This window comes from Cyanistes caeruleus, chromosome 3 (assembly GCF_971803275.1).
Source record: "Cyanistes caeruleus chromosome 3, bCyaCae1.hap1.1, whole genome shotgun sequence".
Classification (NCBI taxonomy): domain Eukaryota; kingdom Metazoa; phylum Chordata; class Aves; order Passeriformes; family Paridae; genus Cyanistes; species Cyanistes caeruleus.
The window spans coordinates 87,705,092-87,733,087 of NC_141703.1; the positions used below are offsets into that span (position 1 = coordinate 87,705,092).

The 27,996-nt window shown below is 46.1% G+C and overlaps 2 protein-coding genes across 7 annotated transcripts; one reads left to right on the top strand and one right to left on the bottom strand.

Annotated features, from left to right (window-relative positions):
• The first annotated feature begins 166 nt into the window (after nt 1-166).
• C1R (complement C1r) lies at nt 167-11,803 on the top strand. Of its 2 annotated transcripts, XM_023939747.2 has the most exons (12): nt 167-273; nt 788-1,228; nt 4,827-5,061; nt 5,264-5,456; nt 5,640-5,783; nt 5,920-6,116; nt 7,083-7,230; nt 7,336-7,457; nt 8,024-8,102; nt 8,500-8,640; nt 10,257-10,331; nt 10,561-11,803. In XM_023939747.2, exons 2-12 carry the CDS (start codon nt 1,068-1,070, stop codon nt 11,361-11,363), a joined length of 2,298 nt encoding a protein of 765 aa, XP_023795515.2. In that variant the 5' UTR covers nt 167-273; nt 788-1,067; the 3' UTR covers nt 11,364-11,803. The 2 variants fall into 2 exon arrangements, with proteins under 2 accessions (XP_023795515.2, XP_023795533.2); XM_023939765.2 differs by lacking the exon at nt 167-273 and having other exon boundaries at nt 637-1,101.
• Nucleotides 11,804-13,160: 1,357 nt separating this feature from the next.
• On the bottom strand, nt 13,161-27,972 carry C1S (complement C1s). Of its 5 annotated transcripts, XM_086882640.1 has the most exons (14): nt 25,395-27,972; nt 23,534-23,651; nt 21,443-21,981; nt 20,930-20,994; nt 20,322-20,526; nt 19,045-19,222; nt 18,669-18,794; nt 17,829-18,028; nt 17,456-17,609; nt 17,109-17,224; nt 16,797-16,875; nt 16,412-16,549; nt 15,869-15,943; nt 13,161-14,407 (listed from the first exon to the last, which is right to left on the bottom strand). In XM_086882640.1, the coding sequence occupies exons 4-14, from the start codon at nt 20,932-20,934 to the stop codon at nt 13,614-13,616; spliced, it is 2,070 nt and encodes a 689-aa protein (XP_086738766.1). In that variant the 5' UTR covers nt 20,935-20,994; nt 21,443-21,981; nt 23,534-23,651; nt 25,395-27,972; the 3' UTR covers nt 13,161-13,613. The 5 variants fall into 5 exon arrangements, with proteins under 5 accessions (XP_086738766.1, XP_023795551.2, XP_023795559.2 ...); XM_023939783.2 differs by lacking the exons at nt 23,534-23,651; nt 25,395-27,972 and having other exon boundaries at nt 20,930-21,007; nt 21,443-21,631; XM_023939791.2 differs by lacking the exons at nt 23,534-23,651; nt 25,395-27,972 and having other exon boundaries at nt 21,204-21,558.
• Nucleotides 27,973-27,996: the final 24 nt, after the last annotated feature.

Sequence of the window (27,996 nt, forward strand, 5' to 3'; positions counted from 1 at the left end):
GTCTTGGAGATCTTTTCCAACCTAAGTGATTCTGTGATTCTGTGTCATTTCACTCAGATCAAGTCGCTTAAAGCCTCATCCAACCTGACTTTGAGCACTTCCAGGGACAGCTTCTTGGGCTCCTCAAGTAGGATGGGTAGGAAACGGAACTTGTCCTTCCATCTAGGGTTCTCATGTGGTGGTGTGAAGCCTGAGGGCTGGAGTAATCTGCCCTGTGTTCACATTCCCCAGAAGGTGCCATTGGGTGAAGAAGGGTCAGGATCTGTTCCTGGGGTAAGAAAGCACAGCCACCACCTCTAGCCCTCCTGGCATTCTTGGCAGGGTCTCCTCACAGCCATTGTAGCTCTGCTGGTTCATAGCTCTCTGCCATTGGAGACCAAGGGGCAGAACTAAGTGGGGGGAGGTCCCCTGAAAAGCCAGATCTGTGCCACAGAGAGAGGTGTTCTTTAATTATGACACCTGATGGGATGGGCACGAGTCCACAGGCAGTTATTTCTGAAAAATGCATGTGGTTGTCTCCCAGCAAAAGGTTGAAGGGCAGGGTACACAAAGACACCACAAAGAACCAGAAGATTGGGAGATTTTTAAAATATAAGCCCTTTATAATCTGAAAAAATGCTTTTTTTCTGCCAGCAGCTCATTTAAACATAGTGTTTTCTGGAGAGCTTCTTTTCAGGGAACTGCAAAGATGAGTGCCATGAGAAAAGCATTACTTCAGAACATGTGATAAGCAAAGGGTTGGGGAGCTGCAGCTGTGCCTACAGTGTCAACCTCTGGCTCTTTACAGTTGTATCTGAGGACATATGAGGCAGCAGCACCCTGTCAGTACCCACAATCCACAATCTGAGTGCCACAATCAAACCAAGTGAGCAATCAGAGCCAGGCCATCCAGCATATCTGCGCTGTGCAGGCCTCCTCAACCCATCGCTCCTTCTGCCACATGGAACCTCTACATCATCTTTGTCGTATCATGAAGTTGCAAAAGGCAGACAGCAGCTGGAGCTGGTTCCACTGTTGCCCTCTTTGCACGCTTCCATGCCACAAGAACACCCTCTGAGCTGCTTCTGATGCCCAGCACCAAGCCCACCTCACCATGGCCAGGTTGGTATCTTCCAGACCGTGTGGTCAACAACTCATCAGCTCATTCCAGCCCTGCACCACAAGCTGGTACAAACTCTCCTCTTCTGAGCATACATTCTGGTTGGATGGCAGACACTATTGCCTTCAGGTGATAAGCCAGACTCTTCAAAGCACTGGCCTTCCAGCCATCCACGTAACTTTCCTGTAAGCCTGTGAGGTGATAGGCCAAGTAGATTGCTTTCATTGCCAGCCACCATATATTCACGACAGCCTCTCTTCTTCAGGAGGCATCTGATTGTGCCAGAAACATAGATAAGAATCATTCTCAGTTGATGTGGTCCACGTTAATGATAATCACAGGGGATAATACTGCAACATATTCCAGGGCCTCAGGTAGTAACTACCAGTGTTAATAATTCAGTTTTTTCTTTCATAATCATGCTATAGGTGTGATGCCTAAGTCAGATGGTGACTTTACCCAACAGCGCTATATTGCTGAGACATGAGGCTATGGGAAGTGAGGATGACACTGTAAAGCAGGGGAAAGGTGTGATATTGGGAGGAGGTGTGATATTGGTGAGTGGCTAGTGCTGCAGAACTGTGTACCCCTCAGGGCATTACACTTTGGTTTTACTCCTTGATTTAGAAGACACTGAAGCAGGCTGCCAAGATGCTGCTGCTGCTGCATCTCATACCAGGGGAAGGACCCACTCTTAAGAGTCCTGAACCTTCTTTTGGTCTTGATCAACCCCTCCCTAGCAGCCAGAACTGCAGAAGCATCATGATTTGTCTGAAAGAGTTCTGAGCCACTGGACAGCATAGGCCTGACTGTGTGAAGGCCAAGTTCAATGGCAGCGTCCCCAGAAGGCTCAAACCAAGCCTTTGGGTACTTTGGGTAGTCAAACCAAGGGGATTAAAGGTAGAGTACCCTGGGAAAACACTGTATTCAAAGCAGGATTCTTGCTCCATGAGAGGATGTTTGACCACGCTCAAGATCTACAGTTTTTTTACTTTGCTCTGATATTGTCTGTGTTTATTGTCCAGACCACTTGTAATGCAGCTGAGGCCAGCAGGCAGCAAACAGGTGCCAGTTTTGCCATTCCGTGGTCCCACATATGTCCCGTGGTCCTACAGGAATTCTGTCCCTAAGCAAAGATGGTCACATACGTCCTTCCAAGGAAAAACTGGTACCATGGTATTTCATGGCTCTGGTCTAACACGAAGAGGATTGTGCAGAGCATCTGATGGGGAATGCCACCAGTGGGAGCCCTGGAGCGGGACTGAGGGTGTCGCTGTGCTGTCCAAATCGGGCACATCTCTGGGATATGTGTTAGAGGTGGGCTGCTCCGATTGGATGTGTCCCCAGCTAATCACCCCTGCTTCACCAGCTGAAGCACTCTCCTGTTATCCCAGATGATGTTATCAGGACGGGAGAAAGAAATGGAGACGCGGGGAGATGTGCTTTGGAAGTGCCCCGGGACAGACCTGCCCCCTGGACAGAAGATTGCTTTGTCAAGAACACAGTAGAATTACCCACTTCCTTACAAATGATCCCCAGGGGTGTCCATCTGTCCGTACTTTGCCAGGGAACACTCTTCCCACCAGTGACCTGCTCGTGACAGATCTCTCCAAGAGCAGTTTCCAGTATTTCCCAGCTATTTCCAGGTGAGGTTTCTGAGTTAAGAAGCCACCCCAGCATGGCATGGCACAGCAGTGGGCCTGCCCAAGTGGGTTCATCATGAGGACGACATACTGGGACATCAGGAAGTACTGGGATAATGTCCCCTGTTTAATCTTAAATCTGATACGTGGGGCCATATGGTGTTATTACAGTGGCATTAATTACATGTTTATGTGATCTTGTTGGGATAATAATTCAAAGATGAATGGACTTGGATATCCCAGCTGCTGATGTTATTGTTGGGATATGGCTTGATGAGCAGGTTCTCTAGTACATTTCCATAAATAACCCAAAGATGCTTTCTTCATTATTTTTAATACTATTTTCATCTTCATTCAACATGCTTTTGTGGCTGTGAATTACTTCCTCTGATTTCAATGCGAGACACTTCCTAACCTCTCCGAAACCACTTACAATTCTAAGGAAAAATACTAAAATGGTGTTTTATCTCTTACACCAAAGCCTGAAAGCCAAGAAATTTTAAACTTCATACAGTTGGGGGCAAAAATATATGTCTTGGGCACTGTGTTGTTAAAAGCCTGAAAAGGGTTTTTAAGTTGCTGTATTTTCTCATTACTCCATTAAATAGAGGGCCTTATCTATCCATCTTGGTTCTCCTAAAAATGCTTGCAGAAGAAGCATCAAGAGGGGTCCTTGAAAAGGGATTTTTTTCTTTTTCTCAGAATGCCTTTAATTGTGTAGACTTTTTAATTTTCTTACTATCTCTTTAACTCAAGTTAAGCCTGAGGCTTCTTGTTTTTCTTGAAGACAATCTCGGTTCCCATCCCCACCCCCCAAAAAGTCTCAGAAGTGCTCTTCAGCAGGTCAGAATTGAGAAAACTTATCTTTTTTTGACAGCTTGATTTTTAGAAGTTTGAATTAATTTGTGAAGACTATAAATTCGCTCGTCTTTCTATACCAGAAAACCCAGGACGATTGCTGGGGCGAGGGGACTTCCTAGGAGGACATTTTCGATGGGAATAAACACGGAACAGCTTCTGGATTGCAGACCAAGCCCTCGGAGGGGTCTTTGGCAATCTTTTTTCCGTGTGCTGGGCCAGAGGAGGTAGCTCGGCTCTGCTGGGTGGCACCTCCGGGACACCCCCGGGGCACCCCCGGCTCCGTGTTCGCGGACCGGGGCCGGGGCGCTCGGCAGCAGAGGGCAGCAGAGGCGGCGCTGGGACCTGGTCCGCGGCCAGGCTGTTCGCAGTCCGGCTTTCTATTCCCCGCTCCTGCCTCCCTCCTCCTCCTCCTCCTCCTCCTCCTCCTCCCCCCGTCCCGCCCGCCCCCGGCTCCCCGCCGGCCGCCGCTCCGAGCTCCGCCGGGCTGCCCGGGCAGGGACGAGCGCACGGAGATGTGAGCCGGGGATCGGGGGACGGGGACGCGCCGGCACAGCCTTGGGGGAGGGTGGGATTAGAGGGGGGTCGTGGGGGTTAAATCTTTCCAGGAAGGGGAATAGGACAACGGGGTTAAGCTGCTGCTCTGGGCAGTGAGCTTGTTTCGGAGGAGCACAGAGGGCAAGAGGGGAGATGTGCAGAATGAGAGGAAAAAAAGAATGTGCCAACTTTGGGAGGACAGAGATGGAGACATGGCTGGGTAGAGGACTGCCCAGGAGACACTAGCAGGATTGCTCCACGACAAACTGAGCTTGAGAGTTTCAGATCCTCCCCAAGGTTCCTGAACTAGCGATAACTCAAAGCAACCCGCTGGCCCAGGGTCAAGTGGGACCAAACTTCTCCTGGTTCTATAAGAATCAGCCCTACAGCTTCTGGGAATATGCAGACCTTACCCAGGGAATTCACCCATGCTTCCTGGGTTGATGAATTTCTCTGTAGAGACTACTACAATGGCTTCCTGGAACCTTGTTAGTGCTGGTGTCTTCATTTCAGCTGCCCTTCTTGTTCCTGAGTGGTCCAAGCCAGGAGTTGGTCCTACAACTAGGCCTCCCGTGTTTGCACTTGTGTTTGCATTCCTTTAGACAGTGCATAAGTCAGTTGTGAAGTCTCTTCTGATTTTGAACGACCTAATTTTGTGCAATGTCATGGTTTATTTGTTGTGTTCACAGGCATATTCCTTGTCTCCCATGGGCCTTCCTCTTTATTGGAGTGATCGGTTCCAGTCCGGTCCCAAGAGGTTCTCCCCTTTTTGGGGAGATCAGATCCCCCAATTATCCCAAGCCATATCCCAACAACAACATCAGCAGCTGGGATATTCAAGTCCCAAAAGGCTACGTGGTGAAGCTGACCTTCAAATACTTTGACCTGGAACCATCTGAGTCCTGCTTTTATGACTATGTTAAGGTAGGTGCATAGACACCTGGAGATGGCAATCCAGTGGCCACCATGTGCAATGGCTCCTTTGATGCTTCCCACAAAGGAAAGGGAAGGAGTTAAAGATAGAAATGGGAGGAGCAAGCACTGACAGCTGATGGTTGGGTAATACCGGCGAGTGGAGCAGACTCAATCTCATGAGGCTACACTGATTTCACCTTACCTTTGACAGATCAAAGCAGACAAGAAGGACTTGGGCCGGTATTGTGGCCGGCTTGGGTCAACCACAGGCAATCGCCCGGGAAGAAAGGAGTTTGTATCTAAGGGGAACAAGATGCACTTAGAATTTCGCTCTGATTTCTCCAACGAAGACAACGGCACAGTGATTCCCTACAGGGGCTTCCTGGCATATTACAGAGCTGTGGGTGAGTAGGAAATACCCTCGGCATGCAGAAGGAAAAGCCTGTGTGGCTCCAGCCACTTTCCCTCCTTGCCAGGCAAATAAAGAGAAGCTTTAGGCAAGGATAGGGATCTCTAAGTACTGTCAGTGTAGAGCAGGGAGGTTTAACACTTTCCTCCCCTTGCCCCTTCACTTCCTGTGTCTTCAGATCTGGATGAATGTGACCCTAACAATGCTGCTGAGAGCAACGACAGGCCTCAGTGCCAGCACTTCTGTCACAACTATGTGGGTGGCTACTTCTGTTCTTGCCGGATTGGCTACCAGCTTCAGAGTGACCACCACTCCTGCAAAGGTAAGGAGAAATTTTAAAAGATCAGAGGGTTCCAGAGAAGGAGCCCTTCATGCAGTAAGGGTGGGAGAAGTGACTTGGGAAGCAGATGACAGGCACAGCCCCACTATGTGACCTCTCCTTTCTTCCTCTTCACCAGTGGAGTGCAGCAGTGAGTTGTTCACAGAAGCATCTGGGTACCTGAGCAGCCCCGAGTACCCCCAGCCCTATCCCGAACAGCTCCGGTGTAACTACAGCATCCGCCTGCAGAAGGGCCTGTCTATCTCCCTCAAGTTCTTGGAACCCTTTGAGATTGATGATCACCAGCAAGTCCACTGTCCTTATGACCAGCTCAAGGTACTGAGATCTGTGGAGGCCTGGGGGCCTGTTACCAAGATGCCTCAACCCTGGAGGGGACAACACAAGAGAGGAGAGATGCCCCTCTAGATAAAAGGAAAACCTTATTCCCACAGCCCTTTACAGCCACATGTTAATACCTTTTGGGTTCTGATATTCTAATGGCTCTGTAAAAATTGATACCACCTGTGTTCAGCCCCTGTTTACCATTTATGTACCCTTCCTAGAATGTTCTTCCTTCACTTAACCCTCATTAGCTTTGTTTTGCCACATTGTTTCACCCCTGTTCTCCCATTAGTTGTCCCAGTCTTTAGCCATCCCCCTGCACCACTTTCCCTTGTCCCTATTGGACCTCGACCCTCAGACCTGCCCCTTTTGCTCTGTATTTAACCCTGTGCCCTTAACCTGATCCTGGTTCTCATCCCTGAATTCCTTGGAGGCTGTTCTTGTCCCTGGATCCTTTGAATAAACAGTCTTTGGAACTCAAGCGAGGACCCATCCCTTCACCCTTATCGTCAGCAATATTTAGCAGTGCTCTCCAGGCCCTGAGAACACTGATCACTCATGGGTTTGTTGCAGCATGCACCAGACTGGACAGGAATCATGGGGACAGCGCTATTCAATGAGAAATATGGAATCAGTACAAGCAGAATGCCCCGGCACGAACGACTGAGCCCCTGTCTCTCCCTCAGTGCATTTAATTACCACTGTACTGAGGTCAGAGGCTCTGGGTCATAGGCCCCTGTGAGTGAAGAAAAATGCCCTATCCTTCTTCCAGTTTAATTTCCCTTTGATTTGATCTCAGGGGTTGCTAGCTCTGATGCCCAGATAAGGGAGAAGCAGAGTTTGTGGAAGGCACTCTGGTAAACGTGGTCTGGGTTGAAGCAGGTATACTGAGGCAGAAAGGCATGTGACTTTATTGAAATATTTATTGAAATTTATTGAAATACATGTTTTCCTCATCAGATCCAAGCACGAGGGAGAGAGATTGGTGAATTCTGTGGCAGAGAACCACCTGGCGTCATTGAAACCAACAGCAATGAGGTGGACATACTCTTCCTCACCGATGAGTCAGGGTTCAGCCGTGGCTGGAAGATCCACTACACCTCAGAGAGTAAGAGATTTCTCCCCCAGAGGCTACTATAGACAACTGACACTAATTTTTTTATGGATTTGGATGGATTTGCTAATCCCAGTTTAATCTGTCCCACTCTAACAGAAATACGGTGCCCACAGCCTGTCCCACGGGATCAGTTTACCATCATCAGAGACCTGCAGCCTGTGTATCAATTTCAGGACTATTTTGTTGTCAGCTGCAAGACTGGGTATAACCTGATGGAGGTGAGATCCCTTCTCCACTCCCTTCAGCCTTCTTCTGTTTTGTCTTCAGTTTGTGTCTTTCACCTTTCAGTTAAATTTCCTTTGGAGATTTCACTCATGGCAAACCTCTTGCAATTTCTGTTCCTTCTTCGCTTCTCTCCAGTGGTTTCTCTTTTTCTAGCTCTCTTCCTTATGCAGTTACTCTTTCATGAAGCCCTGGTAGAAGACTAAAGATAAAGATCCCAGGGAAAGTTGGTAAACAAGAACACCTGTTTGGAAGGATACGAAATCAGGAGATGAAAGCAGAAGATCCTCACTTGCCATCCTATTGCCAGGGCTGGGTAGCACTTCTGACTCATCTTGGTTTCATAGCTGCTGGCTGCTGGTATCTTGGCCTGCTGTGAAAAATGTGTAGCCTGTGGCAAATACAGGATAGAGGGAAGGCAGGAGGAGACAGCAACCAGAACAGACTGCAGAGGAGCAAATGTTGGACAGCAGGGAAAAGATGGGCACAGAGAATAATATTTTAATGTGGAGAAGGAGTTAAGGCTCTGTACAACCAACAGATGTTCTTCTCTCCCATGTAGGGCGACCGAAAGCTGGTGTCCTTCACAGCTGTCTGCCAGGCTGATGGCACATGGCATCAACCCATGCCCCACTGTGAAAGTGAGTGATCTTAGAACGGGAATAACATCCCCTGCTGTGGCTTTCCTCCTCCAGGAACATGGGAAATTCAGACTCTCTGACTCACTTTGTCCATGCCATAGCATTATGGATGTGCTGCCTGTGTGGACCTGTGGAGGTCCACCACTGATTCACATTTTTCTACTTGCAAAAATTCAATCTTTTTCCCTCCTTTACAAAAATGCATAAAATACCACTCAAAAATTACTATGATGTTACAATGTCTAAAAGCAAAAGATCCTTATCTGAGATCCAATTTGGGACAACCTCTCTTTGCCCACTGGCCTAACTGGTCCTTCACATCATGGCCCCAATGCCTAGACTTTCAATCAGTCTGCCTTTGATTTATGTCTTCTTTTTTTTTTTTTCTTTCTTGCAGTTGTGAACTGTGGCAGCCCTAAAAACCTGACCAATGGTGCATTCAGCTATGTTAACAAATCTGCAAACAATGAGTACCAGTCAGTGATCTCATACCGGTGCAATGAGCCCTATTACCACATCGTCACCGGAACGGGAGGTGGTGAGTCCTAATCCCACACAGACACCCAAACCTGTGCCTGGAAAGCCCTCTCACGTTTCCAATTAGAATTGTCTCTTCTCCCCAGACTTAGGGCTCGTGCTCTCCTCCTGTGAAGACTCTCCAGTCTTTTCTTGACCCTGCAGCCTATCTCTGGAGTCTTCTTGTCTCAGCCTGTTCCCGCTCTGCTTCATTCCTGGAACCCATTATATTCCTCTTCTATGCTCCTCTTAACTTCTGTGGAAGGTCTTATTCTCTCAGCTGTAGTCATGGTTCATTTTTTTTCTAGTGGATTTCATTCTTTTCCAGTGGATTTCATTTGAGGCATGGTGTCTGAGAATCACCAAAGTTCATAAAACTCACTGCATCAGTCCAGGTTGCTACAAAGGCAAATAAATAAACACTCCACTCTAGTGTCATGCTGTTTAGCTCTTTGGAATATTGTTCAGCTGCAGAGATATCTAAGAGCTAAATAGCACACTTGCATAAAAATCTATAATAATGCAGCAGCTCAGAAAAATTAAGTCATCATTCAAAACCTTCTTTTTACACCCGAGACATTATTGATTATGTAGGACCTTTGATTCCAAGATCAGCATAAGGAATTCATGATTTCCTTGTCTTGGCTGCTCATTTAGCCTCAACAAGAAAAAAAAATATTTTTAATCTGAATAAGTTTCTGGACACATTTACCATCATGGACACGTGCTTGTGCTGCATGCTGAAGAGAGGTGGCATGCTGCTAAAGAGTTCTTTAAGTTGGTACTAATGTTCAATTTGATTATTCTTGCATCTGAGTTTAACTCCTCCATACAGAGTCAGAGCTCAGTCTCATCTGAAGAAAAATCAGGAGCAAGCAAATATCAGCTCTAGCCAAATTCTGATGGGGGTCATAATTTAGTCAATTGTAAAGGAGAACAGCAAACACTTTCTTAGAAGCATTTACTTCAGTGTTAAGACAAATTGAATATAAATTATTTTTAGTCACCAGCACAAACTTTCTAAGAAAAGCAAGAGTGTTGGAGGTAGTGGAGTTTGTGTTGAGAGGTAACAGGTGAGTTTAGCTGACCTGCAACTTAGGGTCAGAAATAGATACTGAGCATGTACAGTAACTGACTCATCTGGTTCCCATTTCTGGGACAAACCACCTTGTCCTATTCTCTACAAACTACTGGCACCAGAAGCTTGAATCTAAAATAAGATCAAACAGTGCTCTGTACACCTGTGGACTCAATGAAGATAAAACTGCACACAGATGGCCCTTCAACTTTTTCTTCTACAGTGCTTGAGCTTTACTGCTCCTCTGGAACTGAGGAGCTTCAAGATGTACAGATGGAAACTTTCTACACCCTACCACAGGCAGCTTTTCCTGGGAAAGAGTGCTTTGGGGTGGAAGGGCTGAGAAACTGCTTGAAAATATTCTTTTCCTATTCTATTCTATTCTATTCTATTCTATTCTATTCTATTCTATTCTATTCTATTCTATTCTATTCTATTCTATTCTATTCTATTCTATTTTCTATTCTATTCTATTCTATTCTATTCTATTCTATTCTATTCTGTTTTCCCACCCCATGCCTGCAGTCCTGCGTCTCATTCCCTTCCCTCTCATCCTACAGACAGATTCACCTGCTCTCCTGAGGGAATCTGGCTGGATCAAGACGGTCAGAAGAGAATTCCATCCTGCTTGCCAGGTCAGTAAAATCTCTGATTTTGTCTGGTATTTTCTGATTTGTGTTTACAGTCAGTACAAAACTGAGACAACATGCAGGATGGGGAGTGAGGATAATGGTACCATGAGGGAAAAGGGAAAACTATCCAGAAAGCCAAAATAAAGTGAAATCAAAGAGTGGTGGTGAGGAAAGAGAGAGAAAAACCAGGACAAAAGAAGATGGGTAATGGTTTTCTTGTGTTTCTCCACAGTGTGTGGGAAGCCAGTCCATCCTGTTATTGAATTCCAGCGGATCTTGGGTGGCAAATCAGCAGGGAGAGGCAATTTTCCTTGGCAGGCTCTGACTGCCATCAATGGACGAGGGGGTGGTGCACTCCTGGGCGATCGCTGGATCCTGACTGCTGCCCACACCATCTTCCCCAAAGGAGGAGTACAGAATAATGTGAGCCTGGAGCAGCTGGCAGAGGAGGCTGACATTTTCCTTGGCCACACCAACGTAGATGAGCTCCACAAGATGGGTAACCACCCTGTACGTAGGATCTTTATCCATCCAGATTTCAACCCTAAAGATGAGCACAACTTCAACGGGGACATAGCCCTGCTGGAGCTGAGAAACCCAGTAACTCTGGGCCCTACACTGCTGCCCATCTGTCTCCCAGATGCTACCAACACCTCGTTCTACACCCATGGGCACATGGGCTACGTGAGCGGCTTCGGTGTGGATAAAAATCGCATCTCAAGCGATTTGAAGTATGTGAGCCTACCAGCAGTTGCTCGAGAGAGGTGTCAGAGTTGGCTAGACAATAATAAGAAAGGTATCCCCATGGTTTTCTCTGAGAACATGTTCTGTGCCGGCTTTCTCCAAGGCAAGCAGGACACCTGCCAGGGGGATAGCGGGAGCGTCTTCACGGTGTTAGACAGGGAAAGTGATCGCTGGGTGGCTACCGGCATCGTTTCCTGGGGAATCGGCTGTGCCACAGGCTACGGTTTCTACACCAAGATCCTCAGCTATTTGGACTGGATCAATGGGATAGTAAAGGAGGACAGGCCCTAGGAGTTGCTGTCCTACTAACTGAAGCACAGTTAGCATATCAATTTCCAGACATGGTAAATCATAGCCAAAGCTTTCGATGGTGTCCCAAAGGCTTTTCAAACTTGCAAAGCATGTAACCTTCACCATGAGCACTTCTGAAAGCTGCCATGCTGTTTGATTGTACCATTGGCAGCTTGGGGAATGCCTTTGTGCATGTTGGGGTTCATACAAATGTTAAAACAATGAAGCCTTAATTGTATCAGGAAATCTCATGACAGCAAACATGTTACGGTTTGAAACGCTGATGATATCATGAGACTACTGCAGTAGTAATCTCTTTTGTGGGAAGGTTGCAGGGAAGAAGACTTCCTTGAAGGATGGGGTGGTTTCTGCAGAGTACAGTGTGTGTAAGCCCATTGGCATCTGAGATTCTATGAATATTAAAATGCTTCCTGGATAAACCAGGTGTTTTATGGTCTTTTGTCTATGCTTTTAACAACTGAATGTTTCTCACCATTGAAAGCAACTCATGGACTTTATATAGGGATTGCTTTACCTACCACTAAAGTGTTTCCAGTTCTGCAATGGCCTTTGGCAGCTGCTTATCTGTCCCAAAATTATCATTAGGTTACCTGGTCTGAAACCCCAGGTGGCTTCAAGGGAGGCAAAAATAACTTGAGTGTGTGATGCCACATTCCAAAAACAGGGAAGGCAGTAATCAATCTCATGGAGAAAGGAGCTCAGGAAACTTTACTGATCAGAAGTTGAGGATGGATTTTTTTATACTATATGTAATAAAGCTTTAATTGCAAGACAACAGCTCTAAAATGATGCTGACTCAGAGAAAAGGTGACCTCTTTTGTCTTGTGGGTATTCTCTGGAGCTGTCTTCTGACTAGTGTTTCTACTGCAAAATAACCTACTGTGTTCTTATGAGTCACTGAGAGAAACAAGATACAAGATCCTTGGTTACTAGTCCAACAATCCAATAATGTTTTGCTTGTTACACGAAACTGAAAGTGCTTGAGCTGAGTACAGGATTCCATATGAAATCTCCCAAGAGCTGTACCTATCCTCCTCAACATTTCTTAAACTCCTGTAAAAACTTAGGCTGGAAGACGATGTCTCTGTCCAATCCACTGCTGACAGTGGGACTAACTTCAGAGCTTCAGGAAAAGTTATCAAGAGATCTAGGGACAGCCTGTTGTGGCACTTGCTCCACTGCTGACCCACATGCTAGGAAAAAGCCCAGCTGGAAATTTAGGTGTGTGAATACAGCAGTTAGATCCCTCTCTTAGCTTCCTCCTCTTCAAGCTGAACAAACTCAGTCTTTCAGTAAGTGCCATCTGTACCATTTCCCTGATCAATCTCAGTGGAAGGATGTCTGTGAGTGATACAGGATCTTAAGGAGCAGAAAATACCTCTAACACATGTAATATTCCTTCCCTAAATCAAGAGAAAATGGTGTTTTGGGAGAAAAATAAAGGTTGCTTTCTTTCCTAACACAGTAAAATTTGAAAAAAAATAAAGCCTGAGGACAGGTGAATGAAATTCTTTTGAAGATGGCTGTTCTCTTCAGCTTAATTCAGAAGTCTGAAGTCCTCATTGCTGGTAATGGTTGATCAGTGAAATGGAACCAATCTCACAAGAACTTTATAAATACTCTGATACAGAGGTGAGGTACTACAAGTTCCAGCTTGATGAAAGCTGGCAGGGTCAGAATATGATTAGACACTTGATTTAGGGAGTTTCAAGGAGAACTAGATCTAGACTGAGAAGAAGAAAGGCATTACAGACACAATAGCACATTGCACAAAAGGCAGTTTGGACATTCTTTAATGCTGTTAGATAGTCTGAACAGGTCAGGAAATACATAAATCAGAAACCAGGCTCCCTGGGAACCAACAATTATTCTCTCTTGTCTTCATGGAAACCTCCCTGTCTGGTTTCAATGGAGCACAGCTAGGTCTTCTCCAAGTGGGAAAAGATAGGATAGAAAAAAAAATGAAAGGAAGCAGAAAGAGTCTCTTTATTCAGAATAATGTCTTCCTTTTACGCTACTATGAGCAGGAGAAAGGGCATTTCCCTTCCCAGACATGATGACAGAGGGAGAAACAGATCCACGCTCCTGACTCTCCCCTCAGCATAGGCGCGATGAGTTACAATGTGTTATATATTGCCCACTATATACACAGAGTGAACAGGGTCACAGCCGGCCCAAACATGCAGCCATCCCATTTAGAAAGGGTGAAGGTGTTGAAAGGAGGAACAGCTATTTCTGCTGAGCTTCCTCACCCTCGTGCTCGCTCATGGTCTCTCTGATCCAGTCCACGTAGCGCGACACCTTGGTGTAAAGACCAAAGGTGCCGCATTTTGGCCCCCAGGAGATGAGCCCCGCCACGTAGTACCGGGTGGCGTTCAGAGGATCCTGGATGGAATAGGCTCCACCACTATCCCCCCGGCAGCTGTCCTTGCCACCACCAGCACAGATCATGTTGTCGGTGAATATGTAAACGACAGAACCATCGTAGTTGTCTGGTTTCACAGATCGGCACTTGTCCATGTTCACCACGGGAATCTGGGCCTTCCAAAGATCAGCAGGGAGTCTTCCTTTCTCTCTCTGGCCCCATCCAGCAATGTAGCCCAGAGTCCCTTCTTGCAGCTCATATTCAGGTGATTTACCAGGAAGACAGATGGGTGAGATGTTTGGACCCATCTTCACGGGATCCCTCAGCTTCAGTAGTGCAATATCATTATCAAAATCGATCCTGGTTTCTGTGGGCTCCTCCTTCCAATCAGGATGGATGAATGAAGCTGCTGGGATAAGCTTTTGGGCTTCCCACTTCAGGGATTCTCTACGAACATCGATTACCCCAGCATACATGTTGGGCTTGTCATATCCCTCCAGCACGTGAGCTGCAGTCATCACCCATCTGTCAGAGATGAGCACTCCGCTTGCTCTGGGGTCACTGAAATACACCTGCCAGGGAAAGTTGCCCTTTTCTGCACGGGTGCCTCCAAAAATCCTTCCTGTGTCTCGGACGGGATTACTAGGCACCCCACAGACTAGAAAGAAAAGAAAGAAAGAAAGATGGGATAAAGACCAGATGGGAGAATTAGCAGTTACAAACAGAGGTTCTTTAGTACTGCTAAAAAGCCCGCAGTCCCCCGCTTCCTGTGTGCTCTAAATAATTTTTAAACCTAAGTAACCATGTTTATATTTTATGCCACAGAGCTTGCAATTGGTATTTACAGAGAAATCAAAGAAAATCCTAGAAAAAATACTATCAACACTCAATTTAGATTTCAAATGCTCATTCTCAAATTCAGTTTTCTAGAAAGCAGTTGTCACCCTGAAAGTGTTAGGTATGGCAAAGCTCACAATTTAATTGCCTTCTAGTTGGCATTTCTCTTTTGCTGAATTATGCTCTTTAGATGAAGGGATTGTCTTTGAAAAAGTACTTGTTTGATTTCCTAGAAATATGACACTGTTCTTCAATTTTTATTGGTTTTTTTTGTGAACTCCAGATACTCTCAGTGTAAGAGTTCAGGTTTGTCACTGATGTTTTACCATTTTGCCTCTGCATTCTCTAAGTCTGTAAAATCTTAAGCAGTGGGAGAATCTTATCTGTGAGTCTTCTGGGTGCAGAGATGCCCCATGCTTTTTGAGCAAAATGTTTGGTAACATTTTGCAGAATGTTAATAATAAGGACATAAATAAGACTGGTCACTCTGACATAGGTAGGAAACTGATTTCTTACCACATTGCCGTGTTTGCATTGAATCCTTGGACAGAAAATCAGAGATTAAGGAACTATAGCCAGCAGATGGCTTCTAATTTGAATGAAGCAGAATTTGTTAAAGAATTTCACATAATCATAGGAAGATTTAGGCTGGAAGATACTTCTCAGTGCCTTTAATTCAACCTGTTCCTCCCTAACTGCCCTCCCTGCTGTCCTCCTAACTCCAAAGCCAGGTTAGTCAGGCACTTTGATAGGTAACTTCTGCTCATCTCCCAGGGTAGTGATTAGCCAGCCTCTTTGGACAGCAGTTCCAGTGCTATGGGGTAGCATTTTTCCTTAGATACAATCAGAATTTCATTTGTTGCAACTCAAGCCTGTCATTGCCTTTTATTGCTATGTCCCACTGAGAAGAATTTGGCTTCATATTCTTTGTAGCCTCCTCTCGGGCAGAAAATTCCCCAAGCTTTATCTTTCAATTTGCCTTTTTCACTGTGTACTTGTACAATCCAAATCACTGTCTAAGCTGTGACTGAACTTTCAAGAGAGTTGAATCTCCTCCACCTGGATCTTGTACTTTGCCAGTGAGGATCTGGGGCTTTGGAGGAGTGAACAGGCACCATGTACAACTAGGTCAAGTCATGCTGCCTCCTCTACGAGGTTAAAGTGAAGAGTATACAGGTTTTAAAATTCTCTTTATCAGCTGGAAGTTAAGAAAAGAAAAATACAGAGATGAAAGAAGCAGTGTTCTTCATATGCTGCATGCACATACAGTATTTGGTAATACCTGGGACACATTTTGGTAGCTTTGTTCCCATCTCTTCATTGACCCATTCTCCACTGGCTGAACACTGATATATCACTTGGAAAACATGAGAGAAAAAAGAGTTCCATAAGGGCACAATCAGGATGAATGCAGGGTTAATAACACTGCTATATATGATATATCAATCTTATTTCCAAAGCGAGCATGGTTTGGTCAACATTACTGTTATCTCCCTACCTAGGGTGCTTCTATCCCTTTTTGGGAGAAACCTCATCTAACAGTGACTCTAATTCTTGAGTCCTTTACTTTTCCACATAGAACTCTGTGCTATGTGTGACAAAAACCTGCAGGGTTCACTCACAAGGCAAATGGAGACAGGACTTGCTAATGCGTTTGAGGTCAACAGCCCAGGCATTGTTAGAGTGTATTAAACACAGAGGCAGCACAAAACTACTGCCTGCAACCCCACACCAGCATAAAATCCCAGCCCCATTTCTGGTGCCAGAGCCATTTCTTAGGCCTTTAACCAAAGGAATATGACTGAGCAGCAGAGGCAATGCTCACCATGCTCTTTGTTTTCTAGGGTGTAGTAGGGTGCCTCGCACTGATAGCGGACAGCAGCCGTGTACAGAGGCTCGTGGAGTTCGGACACATATGAGGCTTGAGCATTGTCAACAGGAGGGGGATCACCACAGTTCACAGCTGCAGAGGAGAAACAAAAAGGATCAAATACAATCAAAGGGGTACCCTCACTCAACAACGTGATTATTTTGTATGACCACTCAGCTTCTCTAATCCCTGTGCAGTCATGGGGGCTCACTTTCTCTGTCCCTTCAGCATGCTCACATCCCAGTACTTCAGCATCCTCCTAGTCTGGAGACACAGTGGATCTAGAGCCTAAACATTCCATTCCAGTTCCCTTCCCACAATACAGACACAGGTCACTTACGAACACAGCTCAAGTGGGAGTTGCTCCATTCACCATTTTCCTGACAGCTGGAGAGAAAACTTGTGATGCTGTCTCGTTGCTAGGAAAAAAAAACCACATGATCCATGTAAGTCTCTGGACATGAAATACATCTGACACAGGTGATCCAGTGGAAGGGCCTCAAAACACTGCAGTGGCTGGAAGAGGTTTCCTCTTACTACTGCTGTGTCGAAAACTTTGGTTTCCCAAAGGTAATCAGGGCCCCTGATGGGAATGGCCTCAAGATGTTGCTGAGCAGGACAGAGGGGACATATGCTTTTTTATTTCACTTACCCTCACAATTTCATATCCTTCCACACAGGTCACATTCACAATGTCCTTTAAGATATACCTGTCCTTCTTTGGGTCAAGAACAGAGTTGGAGATGACACTCATGGGACAGGTTACAGCTTTGAAAAGATAGGTGGAAATCAGTGATGAACTGGTTCAAGATTTCCTATCCTTCCAGCTCCCAGCTTCTTTCACCCCAGTGATTTTTTCCCCAAGTAAGAGGGCATACTCTTACTCAATGCCAGCAGCTGTGAACATGTTAACATGCTGTTGTGCCATGAATGTGACCTGGGACAAACCCTGTCCCTAACTCAGCAGCAGAGCGAACACATTCCCAAGCGTTTACTCACGGTCCCCATAGTAGCGTATTTTCCAGCCTTTGTGCTGTGTGCCCTGGTCTGCCTGGAAGATTATGTCAAGAATGTTGCTCCTGGTTTTGATTTCAGGAGGACCTGGGAATTTGCTGCCACAATAGGGACCAAAACGCTGTTCTCCAGAGACAATCTGGGAAAATACCAAACAAGAATAAATGAGAGATGCCAAATGTATTGACAGAGCTATTAAAATACACGCTCAATACATATTCAAATGTATTCCCGCAAACTCCAAAAGCCAACATAATTGAAAATAAAGTTAAGCAGTCCCAAAGCCTTCTCAATATGAGGAAATTGGTGGGAGATCCAGAGCACCCTGACTCCTAAGCTCCCTAAGCTGCACACCTACTGTTAAGCTGTCGTGGCAGATCCCGTTGGCGTCGGCTGGCTCCACGTCGAAGTCCTCGCTGCGGATGGTCAGCACCACAAAGTAGCCTGGGCTCAGAGCCACTCGGTAGCCACACCGAGAGTTCTCTGGGTACAGGTTGGGGTAGTTGGGGCTGGCAATCTCCCCTGTTGGCTCAGTGAAGACATTGCCACTGCAGTTCACTAGGATTAAGGAAGGGACAGGAATAGATTCAGAAAGGAAATGGTCCATGTGTGCACCTGACAAGCTCTCCGTCTTCCACCACATTCCCAGTCTGCCCAGGCACCTGCAATAACCATGTCACAACATTGTATCTTCCCCAGAAACTGAAGCCAAGACCACTCTCTATCCAGTTAGCCAGGGACTTTAATTCCTTTTTACCCTCCATCTGAAATTTAGGTTTCCTTTTCTCATGCTTGGGTCCTCATATTATACTCCTTTCAACATGCACCATTTGTGATCTTGCAGCTTTTTGGTTCAAGCCAAGCCATTGGCAAATTTTGTGTCTTTAATTGTCAGAGATTCAAAGATTCACAGATAGCTGTATGCTAAGAAAGGTTTCTATCATAATCTTTAAAGAAGGTCGCTCAGTAGTTTCTTAATTCTCTTGACACAGGAATAAAAATAAAATTTAGAATATGTTAATAGGAATTCCCCAAAACCACTGTCTACTGCAGTTCAGATTTGCATTGGGATGGGATTTTCCCCCAGAATATACCTGTCACAAATGGCTGAGAAGGTTGATAAAGTCTTCCAAGTGCAATATGTCACTTGGCCTAAATTAATTCTTGCTGTTGACCACAATTCGTGCACCGCTCTTACCTCCACAAGTTTTGTTATCTTCATAGAGGAAATAATCTGGTGGACAGCTGCAGAAGTAACCTCCAATATAATTATTACAGTAATGACTGCAGGGTTCATCCACAAAATCCATGCACTCATCCAAGTCTGCAAGGGTGAAAAGATGAATCAGCCAAATTAGGAGAGGGCCCTGAGGGCAGGAGGAATTGAAGCAAACACTAGCGGACAGCAAGGAAAAGACATGTCTAAGACAGTATTTATACTGGCCATACTGGAAAGCAGCTCTGTCTGCTGGGATCTCTTTATATAAGGCATTTCTGTAAGAAAAACCCTTCTTGTCATCTTTCCTCCCAGCCTGGACACTACAGAGATTCAGAGGAGGCTGTTTTAACCTTACCCACAGCAATGTAGTAGGCAGCAAAACCAGTGAAACGCTCCTCATTGGAAAAGTCTGATTGGAATGTCATAGTGAGGGTGCTGTAAGGGACATGAAATTCCTCCACAATCTGGGAGCCTGGGGCACGATGTTTCTTCTGCCCACAAAGCACGCCTTCAACATAGCCACCAGACACAATCTGCAGAAGAATTCAGAGACACCTCACCTCGCTACTGCAACATGTGGAATTACCAGTGCTTGAGTCTTTCAGCTTTTGGGTGCTCAGGTGCAGCTGAATGGAGGCCCTGGACAGCCAGTTTCATGATATTCATAAGACACTTCAAGAGTGCTCCCTCCTACTGTCTTCCCAGTGAAATACTTGTCTTAATTTCTCAGATACAAATTAATCCACACTGTTCGCTGTTAACATCCTTTCTTCAGGCCCACTTGTACAAAAAAAACCACCAAAACACTGTATTTCAAAGCAGCAAAACCAACTGTGAGAGTCCACAGAGCAACCTAACAGGCTCATTGGTTTGTTGCAAAAGGACACAGGTTATTACAGAGCACACTCATCCCTCTGTTCCACCTTGGTCTTCCTCAAAGGTGTTCTGGTGCTGCACTTGACCTTACTGCCCCTTTTCACACAGAGCTATGGCAAGATAGGATAGTCTTGTTTCTGTCTGTCTGTGTGGAAGTGCTTGATCTTTTTTGCCTTTTGTGGGACAACATAGAGCAGAGCTGGTTTTAAGAAATCTGTGGTGCATAGATACAAAAAAGTCTGTGGTGCAAGGGACCACACCACTTTATCTGAGTGACCACTATCCCTACACAGATGGATTATTTTTAGCCTCCATCCTTTCCAAATAATTCCTGTTTGCAATAAATCATCTATGGCTAGTCATCCATTAATTCCAAATAATTTCAGGCACAGATGACTATTGTATGAAGAAAATGGTCTTTTTACACCTACACTTCAATGGCTAGGAATATTCCCTGCAGTGGAGATGTGTCAGTAATGGCTAAGGCTTTTCCTAAGAATATGGAGAAACATGGGATGGGGGGGGCATAAATGGGACACTCAGTTGGCAGACAACACTCACGTGGTTATAAAGCGAACTTGAATTGGTTTCATGACTGCTAGTGGAGATATACCCAGTCATTTGGACTTCTTGGAGCTCAGAACTGGAAGGCTGTGCATAACCCCTCTTCCAGCTCTGAGCTATGTGCACAGCTTTGCTGCTCTGTGCTCTAACCTGCTTTCTTGCCTTTTTCTCACCCGAGGACATGGACAGTACCTTCACAAAGTCATATTCGCAGTCCTGTGATGGTTCAAGATCCAGATGTGTGAAATAAAGGTGAATGCCATATCCCAAAGGGACCTGGATTTGCCAAGTTTTGTTCACATCATTGGGATACCCCTGAGGATAATTGGGTGACAAGATCTCTCCGTACATAGAGGCCGCATCAGCCCAGAGAGGGAGACAGAAGAAGATCAGGGACCTGAGGAAGGAGAAGGGAAGGTGACATTGCAGTAGTGTTCTCCATTTCCATATGTGCACAGCCCCAGTGAACAAGCTAGCACATAGCATGCAGCAGAGCTCATGGCTCCAGAGTTTGAAGGGCCAGTGCTGTGGCTGTGTAAGGCTTGTCTTCCTCCTGTAGCTTTTCACACAGGAATACAACCTCAGTCATGCTCTCTGCTTGTCTCACTCTCTGTAAGAGCTGGTAAAGCTGTAGGAGCTGAACATAGGGATCATAAGTGTTCTTCCTTACTCATTGCCCTGTTCTGGAGGGTATTTGGGCTATAGATACATTCAGATTTGAAAATCAAGAGTGTCTTACAGGGAAAACAGATATTTTATAGAATGCAATTGCTAATAAACCTTGAGATTTAGTAACTCACCACATCTGGAAAAAGCAGTTCTTCCTTTCTGAAAACCTCCAGGAATTGGACTTTGGAGCTACACTCTGGGACAAAAAACTGTGATTGGTTAATGTTGCCTGTGTGTCTGCGTGCCTGCTAAACAGGTTGAAGACCCTAAAACCACACCCTGGGGAGACTAGGTCAAGGTTTTGCCTGAAAAGCAAGTTTATATCTCTTCCTGCACAGAGCAAACCCAAGCATCAAGAAGGGAGGCTAAGATCCGTAAGGACAAAATCTCTGTCTTGGTACTCACCAGTGCTCACACTCTCCCCTTGTGACCATCAGTGAATCCAGACACCGTGCTGGTGCACAGAAAATTCAGACAGAGAACACGTCGCTCAAAAGTACCCAATCCATTCTTCCCAGCACCTCAAAAACCGTGCTAAGATCCCGGGGTTGGGAAGCACCTCGTCCTGACTCTTCTAGCTAGCTGTCAGACAGCGGCGCTGGGGAATATCCTCCTTTCTCTTTTCTAATACCCGCAATATTTACCTTCTCACCATAGTTCACGTCTGGTTTTCTTGGCTCTTCCCTTCTCTTTTCTTTCTTTTTTCTTCCTGTGCGCACCCTCCTCGGAACGAACCCAAAGCTGAGTTCTGGGGGAGGGAGCTCTAATCCGCAATATCGCAGCACCCTCTATCTGTGGGATGCGGCTTCCCTGCCTTCCCTCCAGCGTGAGATGTTGGCTCGGAAAGCTCCCGGCAGGAAGGGGAATTCCCAGAAAGTGTTGCACAATCCTGTTGGCTGAAGTGGGAGCGCACCGGTCTGGTTGTATTTTCGGGAAATCAGATGACTTTGGGGAAAAGGGAGGGGAATAGAGTTTTCGGCTGCCTTCCCGCTCCTCTTCGTTCCCTTCCCTTTTTAAAGTTGGGAACAACATCCAAAGGGTGTAGAAAAGGGAGAGTCCGATGCTTCTGCATAGAAAACCCTGATGATCAGCATGTCCAGAGATCCCCTTGGTGAAGTTCAGCCACTTCTTGCTGGAACCACAGGGCTGCTGCTACTGCTCCTCATTGGGTGCTTCAGAGACCCTTTTTTAGGGGGGAATAAAAAGAAAAAATAGTGGTCTATTCAATGTTCTGCCTCTCTGAGGCTTTCAGCAGGAGTAGGAGTACATGGTTTTTCTGGGTTCTGTATGGGAACACATTTAGGACTAGGAACACACAATTACATCTTTATTTACCAAGGGAGCCTCATGTAAGAAAGAGCATGTTCATCACACTGATGTTCATCAGACTTAGCCCTGCAGCAAGTTAGGTCTAGGAGCCTTGCAGAAAGGAGTTCAAAGACTTAGACCAGATAGGACCCTTAGCCCAGCCAGTGCCCACAAGCCAAGGCCAAAACACAAGCTAAAATATCTGTCGCTAATACTCTAGAAACCCTCTCCTCCTCACAGATCAGCTGCACTGGGACCGGACTATAGATGAAATGTAAAATTATATTATATACTATAAATGAAAATCTAAAATTCCATTACAGCCTCTACCCTTTACAGCCAGCACAGCACACCCCAGAGCTTGTTGTAGACAGGAAAGAAAGTGCTTCAAGTTTCAACAGGCCATAGACAAAGTGCATTAGCACAGCCCATCCGAAAGATTCCTTCATATTGTCAAGGGAGAGAAACACCTCCAGATGAATCATAACTGACTTCATTGTAGTCAGGATAAAGGCTTTACTTGAAGCACATGCCTAGTCTGTTTTCTTTGTCAAAATGAGAATGGAAAGAGAAAGAAAACAGTGTCATCTCACTTTTGATGCCTCTTGGGAGCACAGCTTGATGTTTTGAACTGGAATTTTGAGAACAGGAAAACAGTGATGAAAGATACACAATAAATCACAAGGAGATATTTTCTCCTCTGAGCTGTGCAATGTAAAAACCCTGTCAGTGACTCTTGAAGCCACAATCATATTTGAAAATGAGCATGGTGGAAATAAAACGAATGTGAATTGATATATTATGCATGTCATTTCATTACAAGGGAATTCTGTATTTTCATATAAATCTGACTCATCTGTACCAGTGGTAGATGAATATGTGTATTAATATTAATAATTCTTTATAAATTAATTAAGAAATATGTATTATTAATCAATTAATTTCTGTTAATTAAGAAAAAGATTGCTGAAGATAGTTAAAGAAGTAGCTGCATTTTTTCTGGTCACATAACTGCATGATGCTAACTATTTATGCAGAATACTGGTAGTATTGATATATACTTATGCTGAATATATATACAACATTTGATTGCATTTTCTTCAATCTGTATTGTTTTTTCAACTCTTAAGATGAAGCAGTTAGGTAATATATTTCACAATTCACTACAGCTTTGTCAGATAACAATTTAAAAGAGGCAAAATCATGCCATTAAGGTTAATAAGTGATAACATTAAATTCACCATTGCAATATAATTCTGCTCAGAGGTATGCACATTCTCTTAAATTCCTAAATTACATGACCACATATTACTTTTCCCAAATTGCATAAGACAATCCTTTTCTTAAAATGACTCAGAGTTGTGTAGCTGTAACCTTTCTGCCAGATGTTATGAAGCGCAGTAGTGTTCCAGGTTTCATAAAATTACCATTTAAAACAGGCTTGACTGGCTTGTCTTCCCCCAGGAAGTTGGGGAAAAAAAAGTTCTTCCCAAGTTCTTAAGAAAAGTCACACACATCTCCATCTGGAAACACTGAGTCAGTGCACTAAAAAAAAAAGGGCATAAACATCAAAAGAGAAAACAACATCAGTTAAGTGAACTGAGGGAATACAAGTAGCAGGGAATCAAGGATACAGAAGTAAGAACTAAAATATCCTCAATTTACCAAGACCTTGGCAGTAATTTGCCTTTTTCCCATTCTGCCAATAAGAAGGTTCTGTGGGTTTCTTGCACGCTGCACTTCCCACCTCCCTCTTGTGACCAAGGCCAGTTTTGGTGCCAGTCATTAAACTGGGAGCCTTTGATAAAGCCCAGGAAAATCTGGCAGTGCAGGTGGGTTCTGGCTCAGAACCATTCAATACAATTTGCTGATTTTTACAATTCTCTGCAAACAGTGCCAGGGGAATTTTCACCAGATTCTCTTCGCCTCTTTTATTCCCTCCATCTCATTGCAAAGCTTCCACCATCTTCTCCCAGTAAAACCTGGGACTTGGGAACACTCTGTTCAGTGCTCTGTACCACACTGAGATGCCTGCTGCCTTCTGACTTCCTTCCCCTACACCCCTGGGTGCTTCACCCATTACAGTAAAATATTCCTAAATACTTGGGCTTACTTTCACTGAATTATGGAATGGTTTGGGTTGGAGGGGACCTTAAAGGTCATCTAGTTCCAACCCTCCTGCTATTGTCAGGGACTTCTTCCACTGGAGCATGAAGGGGCTCAGACCCCGTCCAACCTGGCCTTGAACGCTGCCAGGGATGGGGCATCCACAGCTTCTCTAGGCAACCTGTGCCACTGCTTCACCACCGTCATAGCAAAGAATTTTCTCCTAATGTCCATTCTAAACTTACTTGTCTTCATGTTGAGGCCATCCCACCTTGTCCTATCATTACTTGCTCTCTAAGAAGTCCCTTTCCAGCTCTCTTGAAGCCCCTATAGTCACTGGCAGGTGCTGTGGTGAGGAAGGACCCTTCTTTTCTTCAGGCTGGGCAAGCCCAGTTCTCTCAGCCTCGAAACCCCTTGACTGTAAACTGCAGTGGCGACATTCCCGCGGCAGGAGAACCCGCCGCTTCTCCCGGACTCAAGTCCCGGCCGGCCGGTCCCGGCGGCACCGAGAGGCGGCAGCAGAGACCGGCGGGTCCCGTGGAGTCCCGGCCCCGGGAGTGCCGGCCCCAGAATGGATGTCGGGGGTGATGACTCCCCGGACCCGCCCTGGGTGACACCTCCCGGTCCCGGCACCGGGGGCCACCAGCTGCGGCTGCCCCGCTTCGCGGAGCGGGGCTGGGGGAACGGAGCCGGCGGTGCCTGAGACACGGGGTCTGACGTCGCACAGGACAAGAGAGGATGGCCTCAAGCTGCCAAGGTTTAGGCTGGATATTAGGAGAAATTTCTTCTCTGAAAGAGTGATCGAGCATTGGAACAGGCTGCCCAGGGAAATGGTGGGAGCACCATCCCTGGGAGTGTTCAGAAAATGCGTAGATGTGATGCTTAGGGACATGGTTTAGCAGTGAACCCGGCACTGCTGGGTTAATAGTTGGACTCGATGTTTTTAGAGGCTTTTTCCAGCCCTAATAATTCTATGATTCATTTGTTCAATAATCTTCACACTGAAAAGGTGACATGATTTCAAGCAGATTACTCCTTTCCAGCCTACAACATCCACCAGATTCCAATTTCTCCATCTCTCTGGTTTGTCATTTATCCATTCCTGGCTTTTTTTTCCCCCACTGGCTCCACAGCCACCTTATTCATCCTTCTAATGAAAACTTATCTTCATGTTTTACCTGCCTGTTATTCCAAGCAGTCTCTCTTCTTCCTCTATACTCCATCTCTTGCTAATGGTTATTTCTCTCCCTACCCTCTCTGTGCTTTTCTCTTGACATGGTTATTGACAGCAGCAGACTTCTGTCATACTTAATTTTATTCTGGCTCTGGCTTTTCCAGTATCTTCCTCTTCCCCTTCAGTGGTCAGCTCTAAGCCCACTGCCCAGATAGATGCCTTGCCCCAAGTAGCCAGCTCCTCTCCCACGGCCATTCCAATCAGGATAGGCTCCTGTGCCTGCCTGGGAGAGGAGCCACTGCCAAGGCAGGGCACAACACTCCTGTTGCAGTTCCTCAGCATACAAGAAATGGTCCTGGAAGGAAAGTCTTGCAGGAGATCTTGAAGAAGCATCTGGGGCCTTGTGGCTCTGGTGTGTGGGAAAGCTGTATGAGCCACTGGAACACAGACAGTGGAACTGGATTTGCAGAAGCTTCAGCAGCTGCATTCCCATTGTGCCACATTGAGCTCATGTGAACCTCAAGTTTCACATTAATACCTATGTAATGTTATGAAATCATGATACATCTAAAGGACAGTAAAACAAGATTTTTTTGCTACAGCCCCTCCTCTCAAGAATAACACTGCCCTGATTATTAAAATAATAATACTACTCAGAAGTAGTGGTACACTCATCATGATCTGACTCTCAAAACCTACTCTTAGAGCTACTGTGTTCTGACTCTAAGTGACTATCAAGCATTTAATCTAAACAGGTCGAATATAGCAACATTTCAAGCAACTGGAAACAATCTTGCAATGGAAATTGTTAGGCAATCTCAGGAACAGATGCTGCTTCTGAAACTCTTCTCTGACAACAGTAAATTACAGAATTAAATGGATCATTTCTTGCCAAACATTACTTGAGGAGGCACAGACAGTCGTCATGCTCACATAGAACTGATCTACTTAGGAAAGTGGCCTAAACACCATAAGCACACAACTGAATGTGGAAATGTGAGATAGATACACCTTGAAAAGCCAGTCTTTGAACTTTGCAAAAAAAATGGGCAATTTTGTCTACTAGTTAGGATGGACAAATACAGAAACCTGTTTGTAAAGTCAAACCTGATGGAGTCAGCTACCCAGGAGCCTTACACTGCCTTCAGGGGACTTCTGGAGGAGAAGGCCAGGCTCTCCCCTTCTTCACACACTTCCTCACTCCCCAGTGCAAGAGGTGTGAACCAAATGGGAAGAGTCCAGTGGATAGGTGACTACAGCTTTGCTATTGAGAAATCTGGATTTATTTAGCCCAAAAAAGAAAAGGGCAAGGAGAGGCAAAGTCTGGCCTCCTGAGTAAATGAGGTCTAAGTGGCCACGCTGCCAGTCAGTCCCTTTCCCAGTCAGATTTGACAAGAAAGGGATCTAACAGGGGCTGGTGCTGGTGCTGCTACCTAAAGGGTGGTGATAAGGAGGATGCTCCAGGATAAAGAGGATGATTCAGCATTGGTTCAGAAGCCCAGAAAGGCTGGGAGCTTTCCAACCATGAAAATGTACAGCAATTACCCGGGCAATGCCCTGAGCAAATGGCTCCAGCTTTGAGTGCTGCTTGTGAGCTGCAGTTTGAATCTGAGAACTCCAGAGGTCCCTTTTTAAGTGAACCTTTGTGTGAGCCTGTGTTTGCTCCTTCTGCTGGGTTTGTCCAACCAAGTGACCCAGCAGGAAAATGGCAACACAAGCAAGGGAAGAGGATCACATCCATTGCGCTGCTGAGAAGAACTTGAGGTGCACACGTGGCCAGCTGCATGAAGGGACACACTAAGAGAAGGCCATCCAGCAGAGGAGTTGTGAGGAGTCTGTGTGGGCCCAGCTGCCGAGTGACTACAGAGTCACGGAACCCCAGAACTGTTAGGGTTGGAAGGAGCCTCTGGTCACCCAGTCCAACCTCCCTGCCCAGACAGGGTCACTTAGAGCAGGTGACACAGGAACTTCGACGCTGGCTTTGAATGTCTCCAGAGAGGGAGACTCCACAACCTCCCTGGGCAACATGTTCAGTGCTCCGCCACCCTCAATGTAAAGTTCTTCCTCGTGGAGGTGGAACTTCTTCTGGTCTAGTTTATGGCCACTGCTCCTCACCCTGTTGCTGGGCAGCACTGACACTGTGCCTGCTGCCGTGGCACACTGAGTCGGGTGCCACAAGCGCAGGGAAAAGCGCAGCTGCTGCCATACTGCCCCAAGGGGAAGCAGATCCCTTTGGGCCACACGAGCCAAGCTCTGAGGTTCTGTCCTCTGGGAGGCACTGGGGCAGCGGGACCTGGCAGTGTTGGGGGAGCTCAAGCAGTGCCCTGAGCTGAGGCTGAGGCTGAGACTGAGACTGAGGCCAAGACCAGGGACGGGGCTGTGGCCACGGCCACGGCTGAGGTCAAGGGCAAAGCCACAGCCAGTGTCTAGGACCCAGCAACAGAGCCGGGAAGCAGAGCCAGACCCAGAGCTAGACCCAGAGCCAGACCCAGGTTCACACCTAGACCCAGACCTTGGCCGAGGCCCCAGAGCGCGGCCCAGGCGCCGCCCGCGCTCCCGCCCTCCCCGCGCGCGCCCCGTGTCCGCGAATAACCCCCGGCCCGCCCCGCC

Coding starts and splice junctions, on each gene's coding strand:
- C1S (XM_086882637.1), bottom strand. CDS start 21,232: ATGGTCACAAGGGGAGAGTGTGAGCACTG. Junction 17,610..17,828: donor TCTGCCACGACAGCTTAACA/GTAGGTGTGCAG, acceptor GTATTTTCCCAG/ATTGTCTCTGGAGAACAGCG. Junction 14,408..15,868: donor GCTACCAAAATGTGTCCCAG/GTATTACCAAAT, acceptor TTTTCTTTCTAG/TCTGTGGGGTGCCTAGTAAT.
- C1R (XM_023939747.2), top strand. CDS start 1,068: ATGCCCAGCACCAAGCCCACCTCACCATGGCCAGGTTGGTATCTTCCA. Junction 5,457..5,639: donor GGCATATTACAGAGCTGTGG/GTGAGTAGGAAA, acceptor CTGTGTCTTCAG/ATCTGGATGAATGTGACCCT. Junction 10,332..10,560: donor AATTCCATCCTGCTTGCCAG/GTCAGTAAAATC, acceptor GTTTCTCCACAG/TGTGTGGGAAGCCAGTCCAT.